A 22,511-nucleotide genomic window follows, 5' to 3' on the forward strand; every position below is an offset into this window, starting at 1 on the left:
AGCAACACCCATGTTACTCCCTTAACGCACAAAGGGGCAGATTTACAAGCCCCTTGTGCCACTTTTGCGTCACTTTTCCCATGTTAAAAGTGCCGCCAAAGTAAATCTGCCCCAAAGTGTTGGGTGATAAGGGGTGATATTTACAAGCACATGTAATGCCATGCAGGGTGACTTTACATGTACTTGTAAATATTACACAGCAGGTTGTGCCGCTGCACAACGGGAAGCATCAGCGGCGCAAGGAGGTAGTAAATAAGCCACTTAGTACTTAACCTGTAAAGACATTTACATATTCTAGATGGTTGTGTAGTTTTAATTACTCACATTGGATTTCTAGCCCCACATAGGTGTTTTTGATAGAAATAAAAACAGTCGAAGCAGAGTCAGCAATATTAACATTTGTGGTTGTCATTCCTCTTTCTTTACAGATGGTTTTTTTCAAGCCATGTTATATAGCTTCTGATCAATTCTATTTCTTCAGAATTTACAAATCGTAGATTTATGGAATTTTATCTTTTGGATTTATTCTCTCACCTCTCTGATTCTTTCTTGCATCTCCTCCTGTTAGCTTTGGCCTGACTGGTTCATTCCCCATTCCTAAACACCTTATTCCTCACTTGCCCACATGTCTCACCCAGTTTTACTTGATTGCAATGAGTGTTAATGCCTCCCCTTAGTTCAACACCATGGACAATGCTCCTTTGTTAGCCGTCAGAAGTGCCGGGGGGTAAGACTACCCACTCTGAGGCAGAACAGGGCATTGGTAAAGGCGCAGGGTCTGTGTTCATCATAAGTCTAGAACTACAGAAACAAGCAGACAAGTGTTGCTTCCTCTTCCAGAGGCGTCACAAGGGGAAGAATCAAAAGAAGACCTGCAACAACATTGACAATCATAAAAAATGTCACTGAAGCATCAATGCAGAGTATAGACAGGCCATATGAAAAGGTGCATCTGCTGCAGAAATCTGTATGTACCCTCTCGTCCCCTTAGGATTCTGGTGTGTGGTGTACCCAACTCAGCTTTTCATCGCCATGAGGTCCATTTCATTGGTACCATTGAGGTGATAATAACAAAATCATCAATTTACTTCTCTACAAAAGTTATAGGAAAATGGCACCAAGCGCTATATAGCACACTGTGATGAAAACAAGATTTAATAGTCCAAGCTAGAGCCCGCAAATTTTATGGGGACATCAGGCATGCCTGACGCCCGACGGCAGAAGCCTCAGGCCTCCACGAATCCAAGAAGTCACTTCTTCAGCATCAGAGCTACTTTGTGGTCTTCAATATCTTCCAAATTATCAGAGTACAGTTCTTCAACGTAACTTATGACTTCAGACTCCAGGCTAGAACACCTTAGCTTCTACAAAAGAAAGAAATAGATGTGTGGTTGTTAGTGAAGTTAACCAAGCCACAATATCATATTACACAAATTAGAGAGCCCGCCTAAGCAGTGAAGGCAGCAGTGTTAGAATCAAGCTTATTGCGGTTTCATACAAAGTGCTACACGTACAAAGTTTACTCATCATTACAATTACAACATAAAATGAATGAAATAACTGGCATTGTTTAACTTTTTGGCAGTGCTCAAAAGACAGGCACAATGTGTTGCTGGAGCTTTAACAAACAATTGCAGGTGCACAATCACAATAGATCTTTCCACTACTCATTGAGCTAATGGCCTTATTTTACAAACTAAACATATTTAACTAAAAAGTGTTAATGTCAAAGCTGAATAACACACGAGTAATAATGCTAAACATTTGCAGTCGGTAATTATACTTAGGCATCATAAGAAAACACAAATTAATTTACATTGGGGCCGATTCACAGAACTAACTTAAGACAAAATCCTAAATTTACTACTTTTGATATTCACAGAAGGCATTTAGTAGTAGTAAAGTTAGGATTTTTTCTTAAGTTTGACTTAAGACAAACTTAAGACAGACGTAAGACAGTCTTAAGACAAACTTAAGACAAACTTAAGACAAAATCCTAACTTTACTACTACTAAATGCCTTCTATGAATACCAAAAGTAGTAAGTTTAGGATTTTGTCTTAAGTTAGTTCTGTGAATCGGGCCCATAATGTATTGATTTAAGTTAGCCTGACTGCTGATGCCATGTTAAATGTTGACTTTACAGGTTAGGGTTAACCCCTTCCATGCTGTCGTCAGCTGTTGGCCGACGCAAGCACTACCTCCCTGGTGCTGCGCACGACCAATGGCCGAAGCAGCCCCGCCCATTCCGTTGAACGCCCGCACTGCGGCAAAATTTTCGCCGCATTAAATGGGTTAAGGGGCCTATTTTCGCATTAAGCTGTTGTTTTTCACAAGATGTTTTTCTCTTTCTACTGCAGATGTTAAAAACTCTCCATAAGACTTGTGTTAGCCAGTGAATAGGCATTTTTTTAATGTATTAGACAACTGATAGTGAGGTTCTCACCAGGAGGAGAGGAGATGGCAAGATCTTGACTCATTAGAAGAGCTGTCTGAACCACATGATTTGATCAAATGTAATGAACCAAGAACACATGTAAAACTAGGGAGTTTACCTGCCCCCAGAGTTCGCTTGGAACTGTTTGGTTGGTGGGAACGGGGAATTTATGATTTGGTGGAATTGTATTCGTTTGTATTCCATTGATTAGTCAGGAAAGAGCCCCCTTCAGAGCCCTTCCCAGAGAGGCCTCCTTCATTCAGAGAGCTTCCCTTTCCCATCCAGAGACTGGGTATGGAGACCTTGCTGCAGAACTCAGAAATCAGATCTTATGGATCCCTGTTGAATTTAAACTGACAATACAATCCAGGTTTTGCAAAATGTAATTGCTTGAGTGCTAAGGGTTCATGCCTATGCATTTTTATTCTCTCATTAGAGGCCTCCATTAGGGTTTCGAAACTGGCACCTTACCTTACCTTTTGAAGAAAATTACCCTTTATGCCTAAAACTTCATTAATTTAGATTAGGGTTTTTCCTTTATGGAACACACTTTAACCTCACACCAAATCTCTTTATCGATTCTTGTGAAGCCCCATTTGGACTTCACTGTTTATGTTGTTTGATGTAAATGACCAATGGTGGGGGTTATTTAATGATTAAACTCAATGATTGAGATACATAAATCTTCACTCCGGCCTTACCTTACTGATTTCAGTAGATGCTGGAAACACCTACAAAAAAATAAGAAAACAGGTTTTCCCATGAAGGTTTAAAAAAAAGATGGCGGAAGTGACAGGGATCAGGACAATATGTTTTGCAAAAATAAGTTGTGTGTCTGACCCATAGAAAACAACCTGATTGAAGAGCATAAGGTATAGAGGTGATACTGTATTTTTTCAAAACTAACATATGGTGTGCATTACTATTAATCAATCAATCAATCCTAAAACTTGTAAAGCGCGCTACATACCCGCGAGGGTCTCAAGGCGCGGAGGGGAGGGGGGGGGGTGCTATTGTTCAAAGAGGCAGGTCTTGAGGAGTCTTCTGAAGGCGAGTAGGTCTTGGGTCTGCCGTATGTGGGTAGGGAGGGTGTTCCAGGTCTTGGTGGCGAGTTAGGAGAAGGATCTGCCACCGGAGGTCGTTCGTTGGATGAGGGGGACAGTTGCGAGGGCGAGGCTGGCGGAGCGGAGCTGGCGGGTGGGCTTGTGGAAGCTGAGTCTGCAGTTCAGATGGGCTGGTCCGGCGTTGTGGAGTGCTTTGTGTGCGTGGGTGAGGAGCTTGAAGGTGATCCTCTTGTCGACGGGGAGCCAGTGTAAGTTTCTAAGGTGGTGGTGATGTGGCTGCGGCGGGGGACGTTGACGATCAGTCGGGCGGAGGCGTTGTGGATGCGTTGTAGTCGTAGGTGTTTGGCTGGAATTCCTGCGTAGAGTGCGTTGCCGTAGTCCAGTCTGCTGCTGGCGAGGGCCAGTGTCACCATTCTTCTTGTTTTGGTCGGGATCCACTTGTAGATCCTGCGGAGCATGCGGAGGGTGTTGTAGCAGGAGGAGGAGACGGCGTTGACCTGTTTAGACATGGAGAGGGAGGAGTCGAGGATGAATCCTAGGTTGCGTGCATGGTCAGTGGGTGTTGGTGCTGTTCCCAATGTGGTCGGCCACCAGAAGTCGTCCCAGGCTGAGGGGGTGGGTCTGAGGATGAGGATCTCCATCTTGTCCGAGTTCAGCTTCAGACGGCTGCTCTTGTGGCAGATTTACCAGCCATGCATCTTTGCAAATAATATGCAGAAATGTTGTTTGAAATTGATTCTAACACAGTGTATTCCCCCAGATTGGACCTGGTGCAAATTACAGTTGAAGCTGGACTGGACTCAAATTGGGTACAATCTGTTTTTGTAAAACTGGGGCAAACACTGATTGCAGCTACCAAGGATTTCAGAATGAAGCCAAATATCTTCCAGTGTGTAAACTACTTTCAATCTTTTGATCAGAAATTTTTATTTTGAGGAGAACCGGAACCTCAGTGTTGATCTATTACAGCAGGAAAGTTGTAAACTAAAATGTACCTTAAAGAGAAATGGGTGACAATGCCTGCACATTGTCGTTCTGAATGCTGCGATAGAGGCCCAAAGTTCCACACAGGTATTTGCCTCATTTTTACTAGTAATTGACAGCAAATACCTGTTTAATCAACATTCAGGGGGCATGAGGTTTACAACTCTTAATGAAAATTCTCTTTATGGTTCAAGGCCTTTGAGCACCCCACCACTGAAAGAGAGGCTATTCGCAGTGCAATGCAAAAACTCCACCTTGACCACCAACCCCTTTTTAGTTCGAGCTTTAACGGCAGCGTGCATGCGCTGACCGCTTTGTGAGGCATGCAGTAGTCCAGTATTGGGAGACCAGCTGCCCTCACTCTCCGCCCATATTTTTCATTGGCTTTGGGCTTTGTCCTTCCTAAATGCTGTTGTGTGATTACATAATAGGCTTGTTAGTCCTGCCTTAGTAGGGTCATGACGTCATTGGTAACCTCCCATGGCTACAGGCTCCTTTACTTTGCTGTTACATAGTGTACTATTTTTGGGTTGAGCCAGCGTGCAGGCGCTGCTCTGGTTTTAGTTTCCTGTTTTCCCCGATCCTTTTGTTTCCGCCCCCTCCCGTTGTCCGTGCCTTCTCCCTCTTCCGCCCATTGGGATGTCCGCAACACCAAAGCAGCCCAGGGGTAGGGGGCAAGCCAGCCACGTCCTTTTCACCATGGCATTTCAAGTAGTTCACCAAACAGGTTCTTAAATTGAGAGGTAAACTTACAAAAAAATGTTGAAGCATGGTGTTACGCCACATTTGGCAGTACCGCACTCCGACATTTTTAAAATACAGGGATTTTACGTATTCACAAAAATAGAGCGCACTCCTGTTTCACCTAGCGCTGGCGCAAAATAAGCTGTCTAGCGCCAGTGCAGGCACCCTGCAGCTATTTCGCAAGGTGAATCTGCTCTATGCTTCGACCCGGCGCTGTTCATGGGGGTAGGTGTAGACGGTAATGACCGCACGCCATTAAGGTACCTTACCAATCTCTGTGCAGTTCCCACGGGAGCAGACTGCGAGGCACCCTAGGACACCCCTTAGGGTCGCTTGATCATAGTAGGACCAATTGGCCTGCCTTTACTGACCCACTGGATGAGGTTGTAATTTCTCCTTTTTTTCACACTGTGTAGTACGTAACACTTAGGTCCTGAAGAATTGCCATGATGGCAAGAAACATGTTGACCTGACCAGAGGGTTGTAGATAATTTACTGTGAGCTTTTCCCAGTTTATATCTCCCCTCCCACCCTTTTAACCAAGGGAGTCTACCACCTTAATAAAGCATATTGTGGATTGACTCACCTTTTTTTTATTTTAAACTCACCTTCACCTCACGACTACACTTCTCTTGCCCTCTCACACGCATGCACCATATGGCTGGAACAAAAGATCTCCAATAAAGAGCCCCTTTACGGGTGCCTGTCAGACATTGCAGCGCCAGTCTGACGAGGAGCAGGACCCATATGATGAAGCATGACACCTAGCTTGCTGGGTGTGTGAGGGTTTTAGTTCCAAAAAGGGAATTCCCCCCCCCCCTTTTTTCCTTTATTCTACGCTGCACATTCACTCTGTCCTATTATTCCTACTGGGGAACTTTGTACTCTCCTTGTGTTGCTTATAAATATGCCCCAGAGTTTTGACCGAAAAGAGGGTGATGTTGTTACGTACAATTGTTTATTGATCCCCCTTACCTTGGCTTCCATGCCTTGCACTTTCGAACACCATGGTTTGGAATTTTTGAAATGGCATGAGGTGAAAAGATGGGTAGGAGCCACGCGCACTCTGCAAACTTGTGCCGTGCTAGTTAGACAATAAATTTGTATTCTCTCATATACCAGCTTCCAGTGATAATTTCATACATTGTCATTAGATAATCTGTATTTGTTTTCTTTCTTCACTGTATTAATAGTTTTTTTTAAAATAATTTCAAAATAAAGATTTGTTTCTTGAAATATCCATTGCTGATTCTAAACATTTAAGATAGCAAGAAATGCGCTATATTTAATCAGTCCACTAGATGGCGCCCTAGGTCGTGAATTCACTATTCAATTCAATATTATACCGGTTCCTGAAATAGAAAAGGGTCATACAATGTTTTTGTCTTATTCAAATAGGTTCACCAAAAACTAAACCTGTTTCATTTGTTACAAATGGGTGTTTAGTTATATAAGAAACTGACGGAGTATATTTACTAAGATTGTACGTTTTGTTTGCGTCACAAAAGTAACAAAAACTGACGCGAAATCTTTTTTTCAACTTACCTTCCAAAGTAAAACTTGTTTTACACTGGGAATTCGCTTGAAAGTAGCATAAAGAAATGCCTAGAGCTGTTTTGCATTACTTAGCCCCAAGGGGGCTTTCCATGGGTGGTGCATGGGCGTTCCCATGTAACTACCAATGGTTTTTGACACAAAACTTTATCTTCTGAAAAAAGTAGACTGGGTTTTACATACAAAATAATGCCCTTTTGAAATAGGCGTTATAAAGGAAAAATGCTTTTATTTCTCCTTATTTATCTGACTTTGTATGTGTGCTGAACACATATAAAGTAGGAAAGTAGGTGAAGTTCATCTAAGCATAGTATTTTGTACTGGAAGGGTACCCTTCCCGGACAATGTATATACTAGACTCACGCAGACACATTTGCATAATGTAGATTGTGCACCAGTACTAGAGAGAGAGGTGGAGAGTGCCATATCTCTGTATCTCAATAGATTTAGCACTGCCCTGCTCTCTCCTAGGGCCATATGTATCAAGCCTTTTGCAATTCGTTAAGGCCGAAATTAGCAGAATTTCGGCCTTAGCGAATCGCAAACGGCCTTTTTACCGATTTTGGAATGTATTAAAAATTAGCAAAATAAGGAATCGCAAAAAATTGCGATTCCTTATTTTGCTTAAGCATTTAAGGAATCGCAATTTTGCGATTCCTTAAATGCTATGTATGAAGCTTTACAAAATTGCGATTTCAGGTTTAGAAATTGCAAATTACCACCAACTTGTAGTTGGTGGTAATTTGCGATTTCTTGTAAATATGAACAATTGTGCATTTGTGAGGGTGGCATATGAAGCACATACATGCCCATTGGGCATGTATGTGCGCCATATGCACACACATGTAATTTACAGGGGTGCAGCAGGGTGTCCTTGAGACACCCCTGCCCCCTTGAAATAATTCTCAAATTGCGATTAGCAAATTGCGAATTTGCAATTTGAGAATTATTTCGCAATCATTCCTATGGGCCTCCTGGCCCATAGGAATGCATTGGAAATTATTCCTTAATTAAGAATTCGCAAAATGCGAATTCGCAAATAAGGAAGATTAAGGAATCGCTAATAATAAGCGAATTTCTTCATACATACCATTTTGCGATTCCTAAATTGCGATTCCTTAAAAATCGCTATTAAGGAATCGCAAAAGGGTTTGTTGATACATATGGCCCTTACTCACAAAATGCAGCCATCCATTTTTGACAAGTGCCCTGCTTTGCGTGAGTATTTAGATTCCTTAGTGCCAGAAACCATATGTTGGAAGCCAATTAGAGGGCGGAAACCCTGGGAATCACTAGGGTCCTGATTTAGAGTTTGACGGGTGGGTTACTCCGGCGCAAATATGACAGATATTCCGTCCGTCGCATTGCAAGTGCCATAGGATATAATAGACTCGTAATACAGCAGACAGGATATCTGTCATGTTTGTGACAAGGTAACCCGGTCCGCCAAACTCTATATCAGGCTCTAAGTCACCGAGTTTGAAACCTTCAATGCCACGCCAGGGGTCGTAAGTGCTATATAAATACAATAAATACATGGCCTTTTTAAATGTACTAAACCTGTTTTACGAAAAGGAGTTACATAATTGCAAAATGGGCTTAGGAAATCATAATAAATCACAATTTGAAAGGGCATGGTTAGAGCGTCCCTTCCAAATTGAGCTTTGCAATGCTGTGTATCAATGGCTGACCCATTTTTCCCCCAATTTCTGTTGCAAACCATTGACAGATGACCAACTCCTCAAATTAGGTGGTAACCCCTTCACAAAGAAGATGGAGTCCTGGTGGGAACTCTTCCAATTTGTGAATGGAATAAAAGTTTGGGAGTGTGCAGTGGTCTAGGGATGACTGACAACTCTTAAACAAACTTTAAAAAATGTTTGGTACTTTAATCACAGAAATGGGGGTCTGCTGACCGTACCAAGCCACCATCTTTGTGATGGCATCCAATTGGGCTTAGAAATTCATAATGAATCACATTTTGGGAAGGAGAGTGTTTAAAGCATCCCTTCCAAACTGAGCTTTACAATGCTATGTCTTAATGGCTGCCTCATTTTCCTCCCAATTTCAGTTGCAGTTGTTGTTGCGGGCTTGGCAGTTCAGACTGGACTGTTCCTATGAGGGAAAGGGGCCAAAACTGATTCGCATTTGGCTGGGTCTACACTGGAGTCTCTTGGTGAGCAAAATAATGATGGTTTTTAGCCAGGTCTCTTGACTGGGGTGAATGTTTAGATTTGTTTTGAATTCCGTCCACCATTTGTGTGTCTTTTGCTTTATCACCCTAAGTTCGCTGGGTATGCCCATATGGGGGTCCCAGGCTCACCTGTGCCACTGGATTCAAGATAGTCTGGCTGATTAGGGGTGAAACCCTGAAACCAATCCTAGGATGCTTGTTTCCGGTCCAGGGAGGACCTTGCTTGGCTGATCGGGCTGGGCTTTTCCCATGAGGGACAGGGTCAAGACTGATTTGCATATGGCTTAGTCTAAACTGGGGTGGCATGGTGAGCAAAATAATGATGGATTTAACCTAGATCTCTTGATTGGGGGTGAATTTTTGATTTGTTCTGCAATCCTTTCATCATTTGTGTGTCTTTTGCTTACTCACAACTCAAGGCAGCAGTCTAACAACTCAGCTAAAAACAGCAAACAACTATGTAAAGAAAACCCTAATTTAAAGCACTGTGCAAGGGTTTGAGGTGGTGTAGGAGGAATACTCTGAATGATGCCACTATCTCCATAGCTGAAGTTTTCCTGCTCTCACCCTCCAATAATACCACCTACTGTACCCCAAAGATAGAGTGAACACATCACCGAGTGTCGGCTCCCAAGAGGCCATGGCGCATTTCACATGACATGGATGTAATACCCTGACACCACCCCTGGACTTGAGGGTGACCTACCTGCTGCAGAAGGAGCCACATTCCCACTAGCTCTTTCCATAGGTATATGAACCCATGGAATGGTGGTTGAGCCCACCAAGTGTCAGTCATCGCTTGTTAAACTAATGCAATTACGAGACGTCTTGAGAGACCAAGTGCTGCAGCAACCTGGATGGAGGAGTTGGAGGAGGGTCTGGATGGATGGGCAAATGGCTTTTTTTTATTCTGGAAAGAGATGTGCTGCAGAGAACTGGAAGGAGGTGCTGCAGACGATACAACATGGACTCTGGTGTGCCTTCAGCCTCAATCTGAGACCCGAACCATCTGCAAATGACTTAGGAGAAATTTGGGAATCAAGCTATCAGACTTGCCGTTAACAGAACAAAGCACATAACGTGTTGAGAGTGGAGAATCTCAGGCACAATCAATCATCCCGCTTGTCTGTGAACCTTCTTCAAGCTCACACCAGTACCTGAAGTCACTGAAAGGAGATGTGCAGTGTTTTAAATAAATAAAAACACTAATTTCTGATAAGGGGGAATGTTCACTCTACATTTAGAAACTCAGGGGTAGATTTACAAGCCCCTTGCAACACTTTTGCAATGCTGTTGAATCACTCTCTGTGATGCAGCGGCGGCATAAACTATGCACCACATTATGGCCCATTTACAACATGATTCATCTAGGCAGATGTGTCACCTTGTAAAGCCCTGCGTCACATTATACCTGCGTCAGGTATAATGTATGCAGGGTGGATGTTCACAAGCAGAAAGCCATGTAGACCTGACCTAGTGAAATTTATAACATGTCATGCCGTCACTCTACACCTTCACTGCGTTATGCAAGACTTTTTAAATGGGACTCACATATCTGTTGTGGGCATTGCTCGAGTTTCGTCACTTTCATGAGCAACTCCAGCAATGAGTCACTTTTGGGCCAACCGATCCGTCAGAATTTCTGTTGCATCTGTTAATTTTGCGCCATGGTGCACCTTATTGTAAATATAGTGCATCTATGATGGCGCAAGGGTTTCGTATAGAGGCACAGAGAAAGTGACATATCTGTCCAAATGTGTCCGTTTCTTGTAAATCTGCCCCTCAGGTTCTAGAAGGAGGGCAATTGACCCTCTTTGCAGATCTTCCTTATGACACACTCTAAGCTGATGGTTCTTAGAATGTTATAATAGCTCAGAAGGTGACTATTAAAGGATATCATCCCTTTGAGGTACATTGAGCATTAGATTGTATGGCGCATGATGTGCCCTATTAATGGAAAGTTCTTTAGATCTTCACTGAAGCAGTCCCAGACTTCACATGCCTTGCTAGTTCCATCTGTTCCTGCACCCGATGCACCTCCTGTTATTGCTTCAGTGTAGCATCCAGTTCGAAAGTAGCCCAATGCAAAGGCAACAGGAAGCACATATTTGTTGCAAAGGGTGAGTCTTAAAGCCGCCAATAGAGATGAGAAGCATCCATTTCAGCATCTCCAATTAACTGACAGGCCAAAGTAAGAGGCTTAGTTATACCCTTCTCCTGACATGGCACCACCTGAGTATCCTAGAGCTTTTTAAGATTTTAGATGAGTTTAGTAAGGCGTCCATTCTTGTCAATGGGACCTAAACATCACAATAACCATGCAACTCTTCCATTTCACTTCATCTCTATGAAATTAAGAAAATTTGTATATGTCCCTGGTCTCACAGCAAAGACAGGGAGTTGCCAGCCTGCCTAAGATTCTCTCCCTAGCCCCAATCTCCTCTGAGACCAGTATAGTTGGGCACACTGTGTGCATGTGTCCATCCATCCCAAAGTGAGCACTGTAGCCCGACTAGCTCTCCTTCTTTCTGTTCCTCTCATGGGCCTGAGCCCCACAGACCTGACTTCTCCCATCATCAGTTGTCTGTACCCACACAGCCTATGTGAGTTACCTGTGCACTCCAACAGGCCTATTTTTGATGGTATATGGGCACTATCGGTTAGAAACAAAGAAGCAACTGTCTTTGAATTTGCAGCTCAATAATGTGTGGCATATAATTTTTCTCTAACCTCCTTCTTCTAGGGGTAGGGAAACCCCACAGATGCTTGGCCTTACTGAGAGGGGGGTGGCAATGGACAATCTTCCAATTTCTGCAGCAGATGTTAAATACAGAGACGAGTACAGGGGTTTTTCCCCCATCATACAAAGTCTAAGGTGGATGGAAGACTTGCTCTGTCTGAAATGGGGAAAAGTCCACACAACTCTAAATCAGACCTTGAGGCCCCCATGAGTTCCTTCAGATATGTGGTGCAACCTCTGCTGATTATAGGGGCAGCTGGACCATGGATGAGGAATAGCAGATCAGCATAAAGGACAACTGAGGGCACAGAGGTGCCATGGCAGCCTAGTAATGCAAACAGGTTCCTCCCTGCGGGCAGAAGAGGACTACTTAATGCATAATATTGGCAAAATAATCTCTGTGATTATCCTCTTCTTGATGGTTATGGAACCCCTAGAAATGCAATCCTAAAACGTATCATGGTGTATTAGTGCGTGTGGATGACAAACGCTGTTCTCAATCCCCAGGGCTCAAGAAATCACTAAGATGTTCTAACCGTCTGCTGCATGTGCACCATCTGGTGGGTGGGAGGAGGGTCTAAATGGGGGTCCTTATGCTGAATTGGCTGGTGTCACTGAGTACAGTTTATGTAGTAGACATTGTGCCATACCCCACTTCTATTTGTTCTCTTCTGCTTATGTGAAGTCCAGCTCTATTACTTGCTCACTCCTGACCCTCTGAAACCATCCAAACAAGGAACAACTCCTTAAATGAATTCACGCATTAGTTTAGGAACCCCTTTACACCTTCCATAGAAACACTTGATCAGATCTTTTCAAACCACTTCTAAACTTTCTATGACTGTGCCAGTCAGTCACCCTTAGAGATGATGACCAATGCTAAACCCAAGTCATTTTTCATCCAGGTAACCTCAAAAATGTGTCATCATGGTTTTATTTACTCACTTTTCATGGCTGTTTATAGGGTCTTTGGGGCCTATTAGGATGACGGGCGGACTTTGTCCGCCGTCATAGCGGGGATTGGGACCGCCCAGGGGGGGTCCCGTGGGGGGGTATTAGGATGTGTCCGCCACAGTGGCGGGCACATCCTGCATTTTTAGCATTGTGGCGGGCGATGCTCTCAGCACCGCCCGCCACAATGCTAAAAATGTATTTCAGCATTTGCATAAAGAAAGCGGCAGGCAACGCGCGGTGCCTGCCGCTTTGTTTATGCAAATGAAGTGGGGTACCACAGGTACCCCCCCGTGTGCAACTCCCACCCCTCCTTCACTCTGGGGACCCGCAGAGGTCCCCCAGAGTTTAGACCGCATGCCTTTCCGTGGCGGAAAGGCATGTCCGTCCGCCGCGTTCCCCCCGCCATTCTAATATGGTGGGGGGAATTCTGGAGAGGATGTCGGGCGGATTGCCCCCGCCAGGCCAGCCTGGCGGGGGCAATCCGCCCGACATCATAATGGGCCCCTTTGTATCCAGATTTTACAGAGTGATGCTTAACTTGGGCATCACTTAAAGGAGTAGAGAGCCATTGTTAGACAACATATTCCTTTTATTTGGTAATGCGCCAATGACAAGGTTATCTAACTAACAAAATCAAGAATCAAAATCACTGATTGGGCAATTGTTCTCAGCAAAAAAGAACTGCTACGAAAGTTCTGTGTTAGTATAAAATCTTTTTTAAAAGCTACACCATGTTTGATGAAGAGGAACAGAGAAGTTCATTTCATTTTGCTCATCCTAACAAACACATATAAGAAAAAACATAATCTAAAAATAGAAATTTGTGTTTCATATGTAAGCATAGCAGTCACTGCGCTCCGAAACTTTAAATAATTATGAAGAAATTTATTTGTAGCTATTTGCAGAAATTAAGCAATTCTTTGTGTATATAAAAATCTGTTTATGACAGTTACACAAACCATGATATAATTGGCTTTCAAGGAAGCACACATTGCATCGATAAGAAATTGTTTCATTTCACGATGGCTGCTCAATAACATTTAAGAAGGAATGCTATGACATGAGAAGCAGCTACTATTGCTCTTGGTAAAAGGTGTCTGACATCTGTCCAACCATGTGAGCCCTGTCCATTGACTGCATCTCAGCTGATGTGAGATAACTCCTACATCACCTAACATTTGATAGCAATTGATAACATATTGCTCTTTCTCACTATGTGCACTTCTATGTGTCACCTACATAAAAACCAGGGTGTGCATCCACTGGACATATGCCAACACACTCATGTCCACTGGTTCCGAGTCACATCTGTAGTGCCTTCCATTAAAACGTCTTGCAGTAACTCAGCAAAACGTATTGCTGTTCAGTTGTGATTGATACTCAGATCATGCATTGATTGCTTTCAACTTGAGTGACACAGGTCTCTTCCATGGAATCCTTTGCACCCCTCCAGGGTGATGCATCACCATCCCATCCCCATGCGTGTTGCTTTTTTTTTTTTTTTTTGCTTGTACTTCCCCAGCACAGAAGGTATAGAGGACGATTGTCCACCTTACCCCAATTTCAGGAAATAAAAACACGTCCTTCAGGGGAACTTCTGGTGATGGGACTGGAGGAAAAAGCTGTGTGAAGACTTGAAATCTAGAAAGAAAACATAGAAACTTTAGATTAGATCTTAAAACCGTGAACGTGCTTTATATTTTTTCACTGCACTTATGAAGCACTGATTCCCAAATGATTGTTTCAGGTCGTAGAGGACTCTTTGGGGCATATTATCAAGGGGGTTTATCTCCGCTTTTTGGCTTTAAAAGCCAAGAAAGCGGAGATAAAATTATCTCCCTATAACCTAGCTGTCACTAACACCAGTTAGCGACAGCTAGTAGGAGATAGCGACCAACTTGGGCCCCACTTGGCATGTCAGTGATATTTATCACTAATGACATGCAAAGTGGGCGTGCCAAGATGTTAGCGACTGAAAACAGTCGCTAGCATCGCTATCTCCTATTACCAACTTTTGGAGATATTCGCGCTAAGCGCGAATATCTCCAAAAGCTAACACCTGCCCCTGAGCAGTTCTTAGCCATGTAGTCCAGAGAGAGCGTTTGTTTTCGAGCCTGTGTGGCTCAGTTTGGCGCAATGTACTGCTAGGGCCAGTGAGAGTCCTGCCGCAGTTTTTATTTTCCAGCTGCCCAGCAATTAGTGGGCAGCTGCCCCATTTAGGACTTTCTGTGATGTCCCCAGCTGCCCAGCACTTTGTGGGCAGCTGCCACGTTTAGTCTTTTGTACTTTGTGACTGGCGCTGCTTGGCAGCGCGTCCTGACATTGAACACAGGGCATCTGATCCCCAACAAGGCCAGTTGGCCTAGGGACTGCCACAGGTGGTGGCTTATGTAAGTTATGCACAATGTGATTCCTATGTTTTTAATAGTGATTGCCTACTGTGCGTTTTTGCGCTATTGTGTTGTTCTGGCACCTCTGAATGTTTTTAGGCATCATGTGTCTTTCTTTCCATGCGCTGCACCTCTGAATGTTTAGTCATCGTGTGTCTTCTTGCGCTGCACCCCTGAATGTATTTCATTGCATCATGTGCTTTATTCTTAACACCTCTGAATGTATGTTATGGCATCATGTGTTTCTCTTTATTACTCCTCTGAATGTGTTTTATGCATCATGGGTAAGGTGTTCTGGTTTATACCCCTAAATGTGTTTATTCTTGGGTGGTTGTCCTTTTTAGTACAGGTGGTCCTAGTAAGGTCCTGGTTCCTGTTACCAGTGGATACTGGTTGTGATCTTTGTGATTACCATTTTATGTTTATTATTTCTTATTCTAGAAGTACTATATCTGATCTGACAGTGGCCCATGTGGCCCTGTCTTGTAAATAATCCCATGTGAATATTACCCGTGCCAGTTGGCACAATGTATATGTGTGATTTTATCTGATGTGTTTTTACAATACAAAAAGTTATTTTTATAATAACCTTGTGTGGAGTCTCTTTTGTGGTGTGCCTAGTATGTTGTTGCTGTTGTGCACTGGCGCAAATGCTTTACACATTGCCTCCGAGTTTAGCCTTACTGCTTGTGCCAAGCTACCAAGGGGGTGAGCAGGGGTTATCTTGGCGTGTGACTTCCTTGCCCTGACTAGAATGGTGGTTTCTGCCTGGCTTTGGCGTCAGCCTTAGCCTACCAAAAATAGCCAGTTCTAACACAAGTGTATTAAGGGGAACTGCTAAAAACGCAGTGAAGACTGATCACTCTACAGCAGTACCAAACTGGATGAATTGACCTAATTGTAGGTATATAAATTGAAGTATGAATGAGAATAAATAAATGTGCTATCTACATAAGATTGGAGCTGTGTTAGCGTGCACAATTAGCGTTTCGACTACAAGTGAATCCCATTAACTCAAGTGAATATTGAAGGCATGGAATATAGATCACTTCTGGTACGGTCCATGCCTGAACATCATCGCTGCGCATCACACTAGAAGCCGCAGCTAGCAGCCTCTTCTTCATGGCATCTATGAAGGTGCCTCTCCATGGATACCAAAGAAGCATGTCTCCATAACCAACTCCCAAAATCTACTCTGACAATGTGGTTTGAATCCCCTCTTGGGTAACTCAAAACACCCATCTAAGACTGGGCATAAGATTAAGCAATCGTATTACGGCCAGCGAAGTCCAATCGACGGATAGTGAAATGTCTACTTCCTAAGTCTAGGAAATTCACCATACCAAGGACTCAGCTCTTTACTTCTTGTTGGATCCATCCTTCCATTACAAGCTCCTATGTGTACTTGGATGGTAACATTATGTGTTGGTGTTGTCTCTCTGTTGACATTTGTTTTATGCTAGCTAAACTCATGCCGAGCACGCAAAACATGACCGCAAGAGTTAGCCTATAGAGGAACATTAAGGAATTGTCCCTTAATGATAGGTTCCATGTTGGTATTATTTTGTGATGGCATAATGATTGGCAAGTGCCCCAATACGGGATTTATTCACCATGAAATAACAAACTCATGCCCTTTATATGAACAGGCTTCAATAATAAAAGCTAATAAAACTGAAAGAACAATAAACATATGCCTGTGAATGTTTGGCAATATCTCTGTGTTATGACTCTTAAATTCCTTACCTCTTGCATACCAAGGCGGATATGAAAGCTAGAACAATCACTGTCAGGGAGAAGGCAATTACCACAATAAACAGTCCATCCTCCTTCAGGTTCCCTGGAAATGTAAGATGCAAATAAACAATTTCAGTATATTTCATCAGTTAATTTATGGAAGCTAATACAATGTGGAGGTCATAAATGGTTCAAAAATTAGAAACTTGTGATTCTAAACTGTGCTTAAAATGTGGAGAATTTGGCTCACTGCACTAAGCAGGAACGTCAAGATTTTTAAGTGGTTTATTTTAGCTATTTGTTGAACTCAGAACACCAGTGCACCAAATCTGCTTCCAAAAACAATTATAAAACAATACATTTCCTGAATACAGTTCATCACACCATTGAACAAACAAATCCAGCAGTAAAATACAGCAAAAAGATTTTTACAGCCAGACCTAAGGAGAGAGGACAAAAAACAAGTTGATAAAGGAAACTATAATGTAGCTTTCGAACAAGAGCTGATAATTTCACACTAGCTTTAGAAAAGGCTTAGGGCCCGATTATGATGTGATTAGGAAGGCCTCCTAACGGCATTTGCTGCATCCAAATCGGATCGGGACCGTGTCTTCCTGACCGACTCGAAAAGGTTTCCTACCAACCGAGTACGTTGCAAGTCAGGCGTTAGGATTATCCCATTTCGAACCCGACGGCATTCAGAATGCCGGAGACGTACAGAACAGAATCATACGTCTCTATGGGCTGCGTTTCCTAACGACCGAGTACGAGGATTGATTCGGACAGCCTTTCCGAATCGTGCCATCCGACTCTAATCAGCAGTCGGGAACAGACTTTGGGGGCCCGTAGCAGGCCCCCCTGCATGCAGAGCCTTCCCAATTGGGACCCAGGGGTTACCAATGGGTCCCCCCTTACAAGCCATGCACAGTGTGGCAGGCACTAGGGGGTGCCCACTACAGGCTGCACAATTTTCCCCAGACACCCCTTTCTTCAATGGGAGCCCATGCATTCGGTTGGAACATAGGCTCCCTTTGAAGTCAATGGGAGTCCGACCGAATCGTATCTGGAAGCATTCGGATGCATCGTACTTGGTCAGTCGGACTCTCCCGATCCGAGTCAGTCGGAAACTATTCCCAAACCTGTTCGGTCGGTAAGATCTCCTAACTGCATTGTAATCAGGCCCCTTCATTTTGAGGTTCTGGCTTCTGCAATTGTGGAATCTCCAATCAAAAGCAAGCACCCCTACTGCACAGTTCTCTGAATACACTTGAATCTTTAACTCGGAAGCTGGGATGTAAGTGACAGTCTGTTCTTAGAGAGTTTAATACTAGGCAAAATGTTGGAGTAAAAACCTGTCAAACTTTGAAGTAGCTGGGACCTTATATAGTCTGATATTGTTTGGTACATGTGTATACTGATTGGTGGTTGTATCCGATGTTTCTATTGGATTAGGGTTGGTGTCCTCATTGGTTTGGTATTTAAGGGTTCTGATTGGTTTCTGGGTCTGTGATTCAATCACTGTAGGGTTGGGACTAGGGCTGGGGTTATGATTTCTATTGGAAGCAGGGACTAGGGCTTCGTGTGTTATTGGTTGTTGGGACTAGGGTGGGACTAGGGCTAGGGTTAGGCCTTTAATTGGAAGTAGCAATTAGGGCTTATGGTGTGATTGGTTGCTGGACTAGGTGTGGGACCAAGAGTAGGGTTAGGCTTTCTATTGGACGTAGGGCCTAGGGCTTCCTGTGCCATTGGTTTCTTGGACTAGGGTTAAGACTACTCTTAAGGCTAGGGAAGAGGTGTGGCGCAGCGGCTAGGGTGCCTGACTCTAGACTACAGGGTTCACGGTGCAATCCCCGGTGCCGGCGGCAGGTTAGCCCAGCACCATGTGACTCTGGGCAATAGCTTGCTTAATCTTCCTGAGGGCCCCCAGTGCCGTGACACCACTTCGGAGGTAGCTGTGCGCTTTACAAATACTGGTATTTCATTTCCTTTTATTGGACATATAGATCAAGGTTTTTTAAACTGATTGGGTGCTTGGACTAGGGCTAAGATTGGCTGTAAGGTCCTCGTCTCCTATTGGTTTTAGATTTTAGGGCTAGTGCTGCAATTGGATAGTGTTAGGGATAGGGTTCCCATTGGCTGAAGGGGTCACCTGACTACCGGGGCTATAAACGGCCATGGCTTAGGGTGTCTCAGCCCGGGCGTCGAGTCTAAAGGTGGAGAGGACAAGGGTGAGTGCCTGTTTGAGCCTGTTCGAGAGTGGTCAGGGCCAGGAATGCTGCCCATTTTCCCATTCATTAATACCCACCCTATGTATTTGTCCCTCCGTATATAAGCATTTATTTTCACAGAAGAAATGTGCCTATCTTTGTGTATTGCTTTGTATAAACATGTACAATAATTATGTTGTTATAAAAACAAAAATACAAGAAAAGAAAATCATCTTTGGTCTACATGTACTTGCTTCTATTGTGCATCTATGTACCTCCATGTACTTGGATCTGTGTGTCTGTTACTTTTCTCGTGAAAAAGCATATCCAATGTACTACCCTATTTCTCATCCTGTACCTCTATCAATATCTTTAATCTGCATATACTTACCTCCTTTATACATCTATACACTTTCAATGTACTTATGGATCTATATATTTATCTCTTACTTCTATTTTAGCATTTCTAGTGCACTACCCTATTTCTCAGCCTATACTTCTCTCAATATACTTTCTAGCCCAACTTTCTGACTCATCTCAGACTTCTTTCTACTACTCTTTACAATTCACTACCCTATCTCTCACCCTATACATCTATCATTATATCCTCTACACCCACTCTCTCATTTATCCCAAACCCCATACCACTACTATGTTCCCCAAAATAACCCTTTCTTGACTCTCTCTCCTACTCTACCCCTCCTTGCATCATCTGACACCTCTTTTACTATACCGATCCCCCAAAACAAACCTTTCTAAACTCTTCCCTCTGATTCTTCCCCTCCAAAACCCCTTTTTACTCATCCAAAAGCCTTCGCCTGCTGCTATGATCTAAAAAAGGAAATCCTTCACTCTTCTATCCCTCCACTATTCTTTTCAATCAAAATAACAGACTGGCGTGTTCACTTCTCTAATTCCACATTTCACTATACTAATTCACCACTAATCTTTATGGGTTCAAGAGTAGCGTGCTACTCGTCAACAAAGCGTTTTTTTCAACACCTCATCAGGGTTACAAGCGCTATATAAATGCAAACCTTTTTTCCCTTCTATCCCTCCCTATCCTTCTCACTCCAAATAACTGACTAATATCCACCACTCAAATTACTTTCATATTTCACTGTATTAATTTTCAACACTAATTCTTTAATGGTTCCGGAGTAGCCTGCTACTCGCCAGAAAAGCGCTTCAACACCCCATCAGGGGTAACATGCGCTATATGAATGCAAACCTTTCTTTCCCTTCTATTCCTCTGCTATCCTTCCGAATCAAAATAACTGATTAACATATCCACCACTTAAAATGTACTTGCATGTTTCACTATACTGATTCAACACTAATCCTCTAAGGGTCCCGGAGTAGCGTGCTACTCGCCGAAAAAGCGCTTTGACTCCTCATCAGGGGTAGTAAGCGCTATACAAATGCAATTACAATACAATACAATACAATACAATCAAAATCTGTTATTCAGCTTCAAGATACCCTTCTGGGTGAAAGTGCGCTTTACAAATACACAATATGTTATATTGTTAATGCCTCCTTTATGTGCAACCCAGACAACAGATGTCATCACAGAAAAACAGGCAGCTTCACCTTGAAATGGAAACCTCGGGCTTCCCTGGACAGACCATCTTCTTGGAAAGAGCATTTTATAGGGCTTTAGGATGCCCCTTTCTTCCAATACATGGTGTTGACATGGAACACAAAGAAGAAACTCAAGTTTGACACTTTTCTTCCAATGTGGGACTCTGCAGCCCAACCACAGAAAAGCGAGCATTATATAGGCCATGAGGACACCCAGCTGTGAAATGAACGCGGGGTCCAGCAACAGCCTGACTTATTGCTTTTTAAGTGCATCGTCTTCTTCTTAACATTCGCTACCTCATGGAAACTCTCTTTGGGATATACCAACTTGTGATTCTCAATGCAGGAGGTAACATCTGTCACTGGTCCGTTGGGAACTATGGATCACTTGTAATTGGCCTTTAGGGGTGTTACCAGCAGGTACTGCCTGGTCAGCAAGGCAAGTATGGACAGCGCCCGTTCTAGTATTGGCAGCCAATGCAGTTGTTTTAAAATTGGGATTATGTGGTCAATTCCACATGATGCACAGCCTCAGAGGAATGAGGGGTGAGGAATTGGCCTAATGGCTAGGGCAGTCGACCTCGAATCTGGGGAACTGGGTTCGAGTCTCGGAAATGACCCTGAACATCCTGTGATTCCAGGCAAATCACTTAATCTACCTGTGCCTAACCAAAACTGAATGTGTGTCCTCATGTAACGTAACTGGTGCTATGTAAAGCACTCTGATAGCCGATTCAGGTCAAGTTCGCGCTATGTAAAACTCTGCAAAAAAAAATGGTATTGGATTTAGGCAATCCCACTACGATGGAGTTTCTAAATCCAATCCACAAAAAAGAGGCCTAAGCCAAAGTATGGAGATCAGGTAGAAGGATCAAAAGTATCAATCCATTGTTAATGAAGATGAAAGTTAGCACAGATGACCCATTGGACATGAGTCTACAAAGTAAAGTGACAAGTGAGATAGAAGCCTAGAATATGAGGAAAAGAGCAACAGGAGAGGTGATATTGATGGCCAGATCATGCATCAAAGAAATCCATACTAATCTGGTTGGCATGGAACAGGAACTAGATCTTGGAGGTATTTAAGTTTGAGTAATGGTCAACATACATTTGTCAATTTCGAAATGGAAATATTTGACTTCATACAGTTAGTTTTATCATGTGTCAATCAGAAAGCCTGATGATTGTGCATGCTGAACACTACCACAAGAATAGCAGTATTGGTAAATCCGAACTGCTATAACATCAGCATGTTATTTCAGAATTAATACTTCAATATTAGATGGTTTTAACACCTTCATCGGGGTGCAGATTCCTGCGCTGTGCTGAACGTTCTAATGAGCCAACGGGCTCATGACGGAACTGTTCCGTCAATAGCATCGAAGGGGTTAACAAACTCCCTTGTTATGTTATGTTATCTTATTTTAACTTAATATCATGCTTAAATTAAACCCTAAGGGTTATCTCGGCACGGGGAAAAGGGCAGAGGACAGGCTGAGGTTGACTAAAATAGGTGGGTTGTTAGCGGCTTCCTGAAAAGAAAATGGTTTAGACAAAGCTGAATAAGCAGACTAATCCAAAGATGAGGAGCAAGGAACGTGAAAGAGCTGTAGACGGCCCGGCCTTCTTAAACCTGGGACTTTAAGCAAAGCTTTGTCACTAGATCTAAGGAGTCTCACTGGGGTATAAGGCAGAACCTTGGCAGCAAAAAAGAGGGCCCTTGGCCGTAAAAGGCACGGTGGGTTTAGCAGCATAATTTACAAATGGTTCTCTTTTTCACTGGAAGCCACTGTAAAGACCGCAGAAGAGGGGCTGAGGATGAACGTGGAGGGGAGTAGCAGACAAGGCGTGTGGCATTATTTTTAACCACCTGGAGTTTGGACAATATATTCTCATTAAAGGATGCCAGAAGGGAGTTGCCAT

The 22,511-nt window shown here is 43.3% G+C and overlaps 1 protein-coding gene across 2 annotated transcripts in view; it reads right to left on the reverse strand.

Moving 5' to 3' along the window:
• Positions 1-297: 297 nt before the first annotated feature.
• Positions 298-22,511, reverse strand: part of IL5RA (interleukin 5 receptor subunit alpha) — a 128,088-nt gene continuing 105,874 nt past the window's right edge. Inside the window, exons 8-11 of one of the 2 annotated variants that reach the window (XM_086936858.1) lie at positions 16,807-16,900; positions 14,227-14,311; positions 3,138-3,167; positions 298-1,364 (exon numbers count right to left, since the gene is read on the reverse strand). In XM_086936858.1, the coding sequence (XP_086792984.1) occupies positions 1,251-1,364; positions 3,138-3,167; positions 14,227-14,311; positions 16,807-16,900 (323 nt within the window). In that variant the 3' untranslated portion in view covers positions 298-1,250. The remainder of the gene's footprint in view (positions 1,365-3,137; positions 3,168-14,226; positions 14,312-16,806; positions 16,901-22,511) is intronic. The other variant, XM_086936859.1, reaches the window with a different exon arrangement.

The sequence above is a fragment of the Lissotriton vulgaris genome, chromosome 9 (assembly GCF_964263255.1).
Source record: "Lissotriton vulgaris chromosome 9, aLisVul1.2, whole genome shotgun sequence".
NCBI classification, from domain to species: domain Eukaryota; kingdom Metazoa; phylum Chordata; class Amphibia; order Caudata; family Salamandridae; genus Lissotriton; species Lissotriton vulgaris.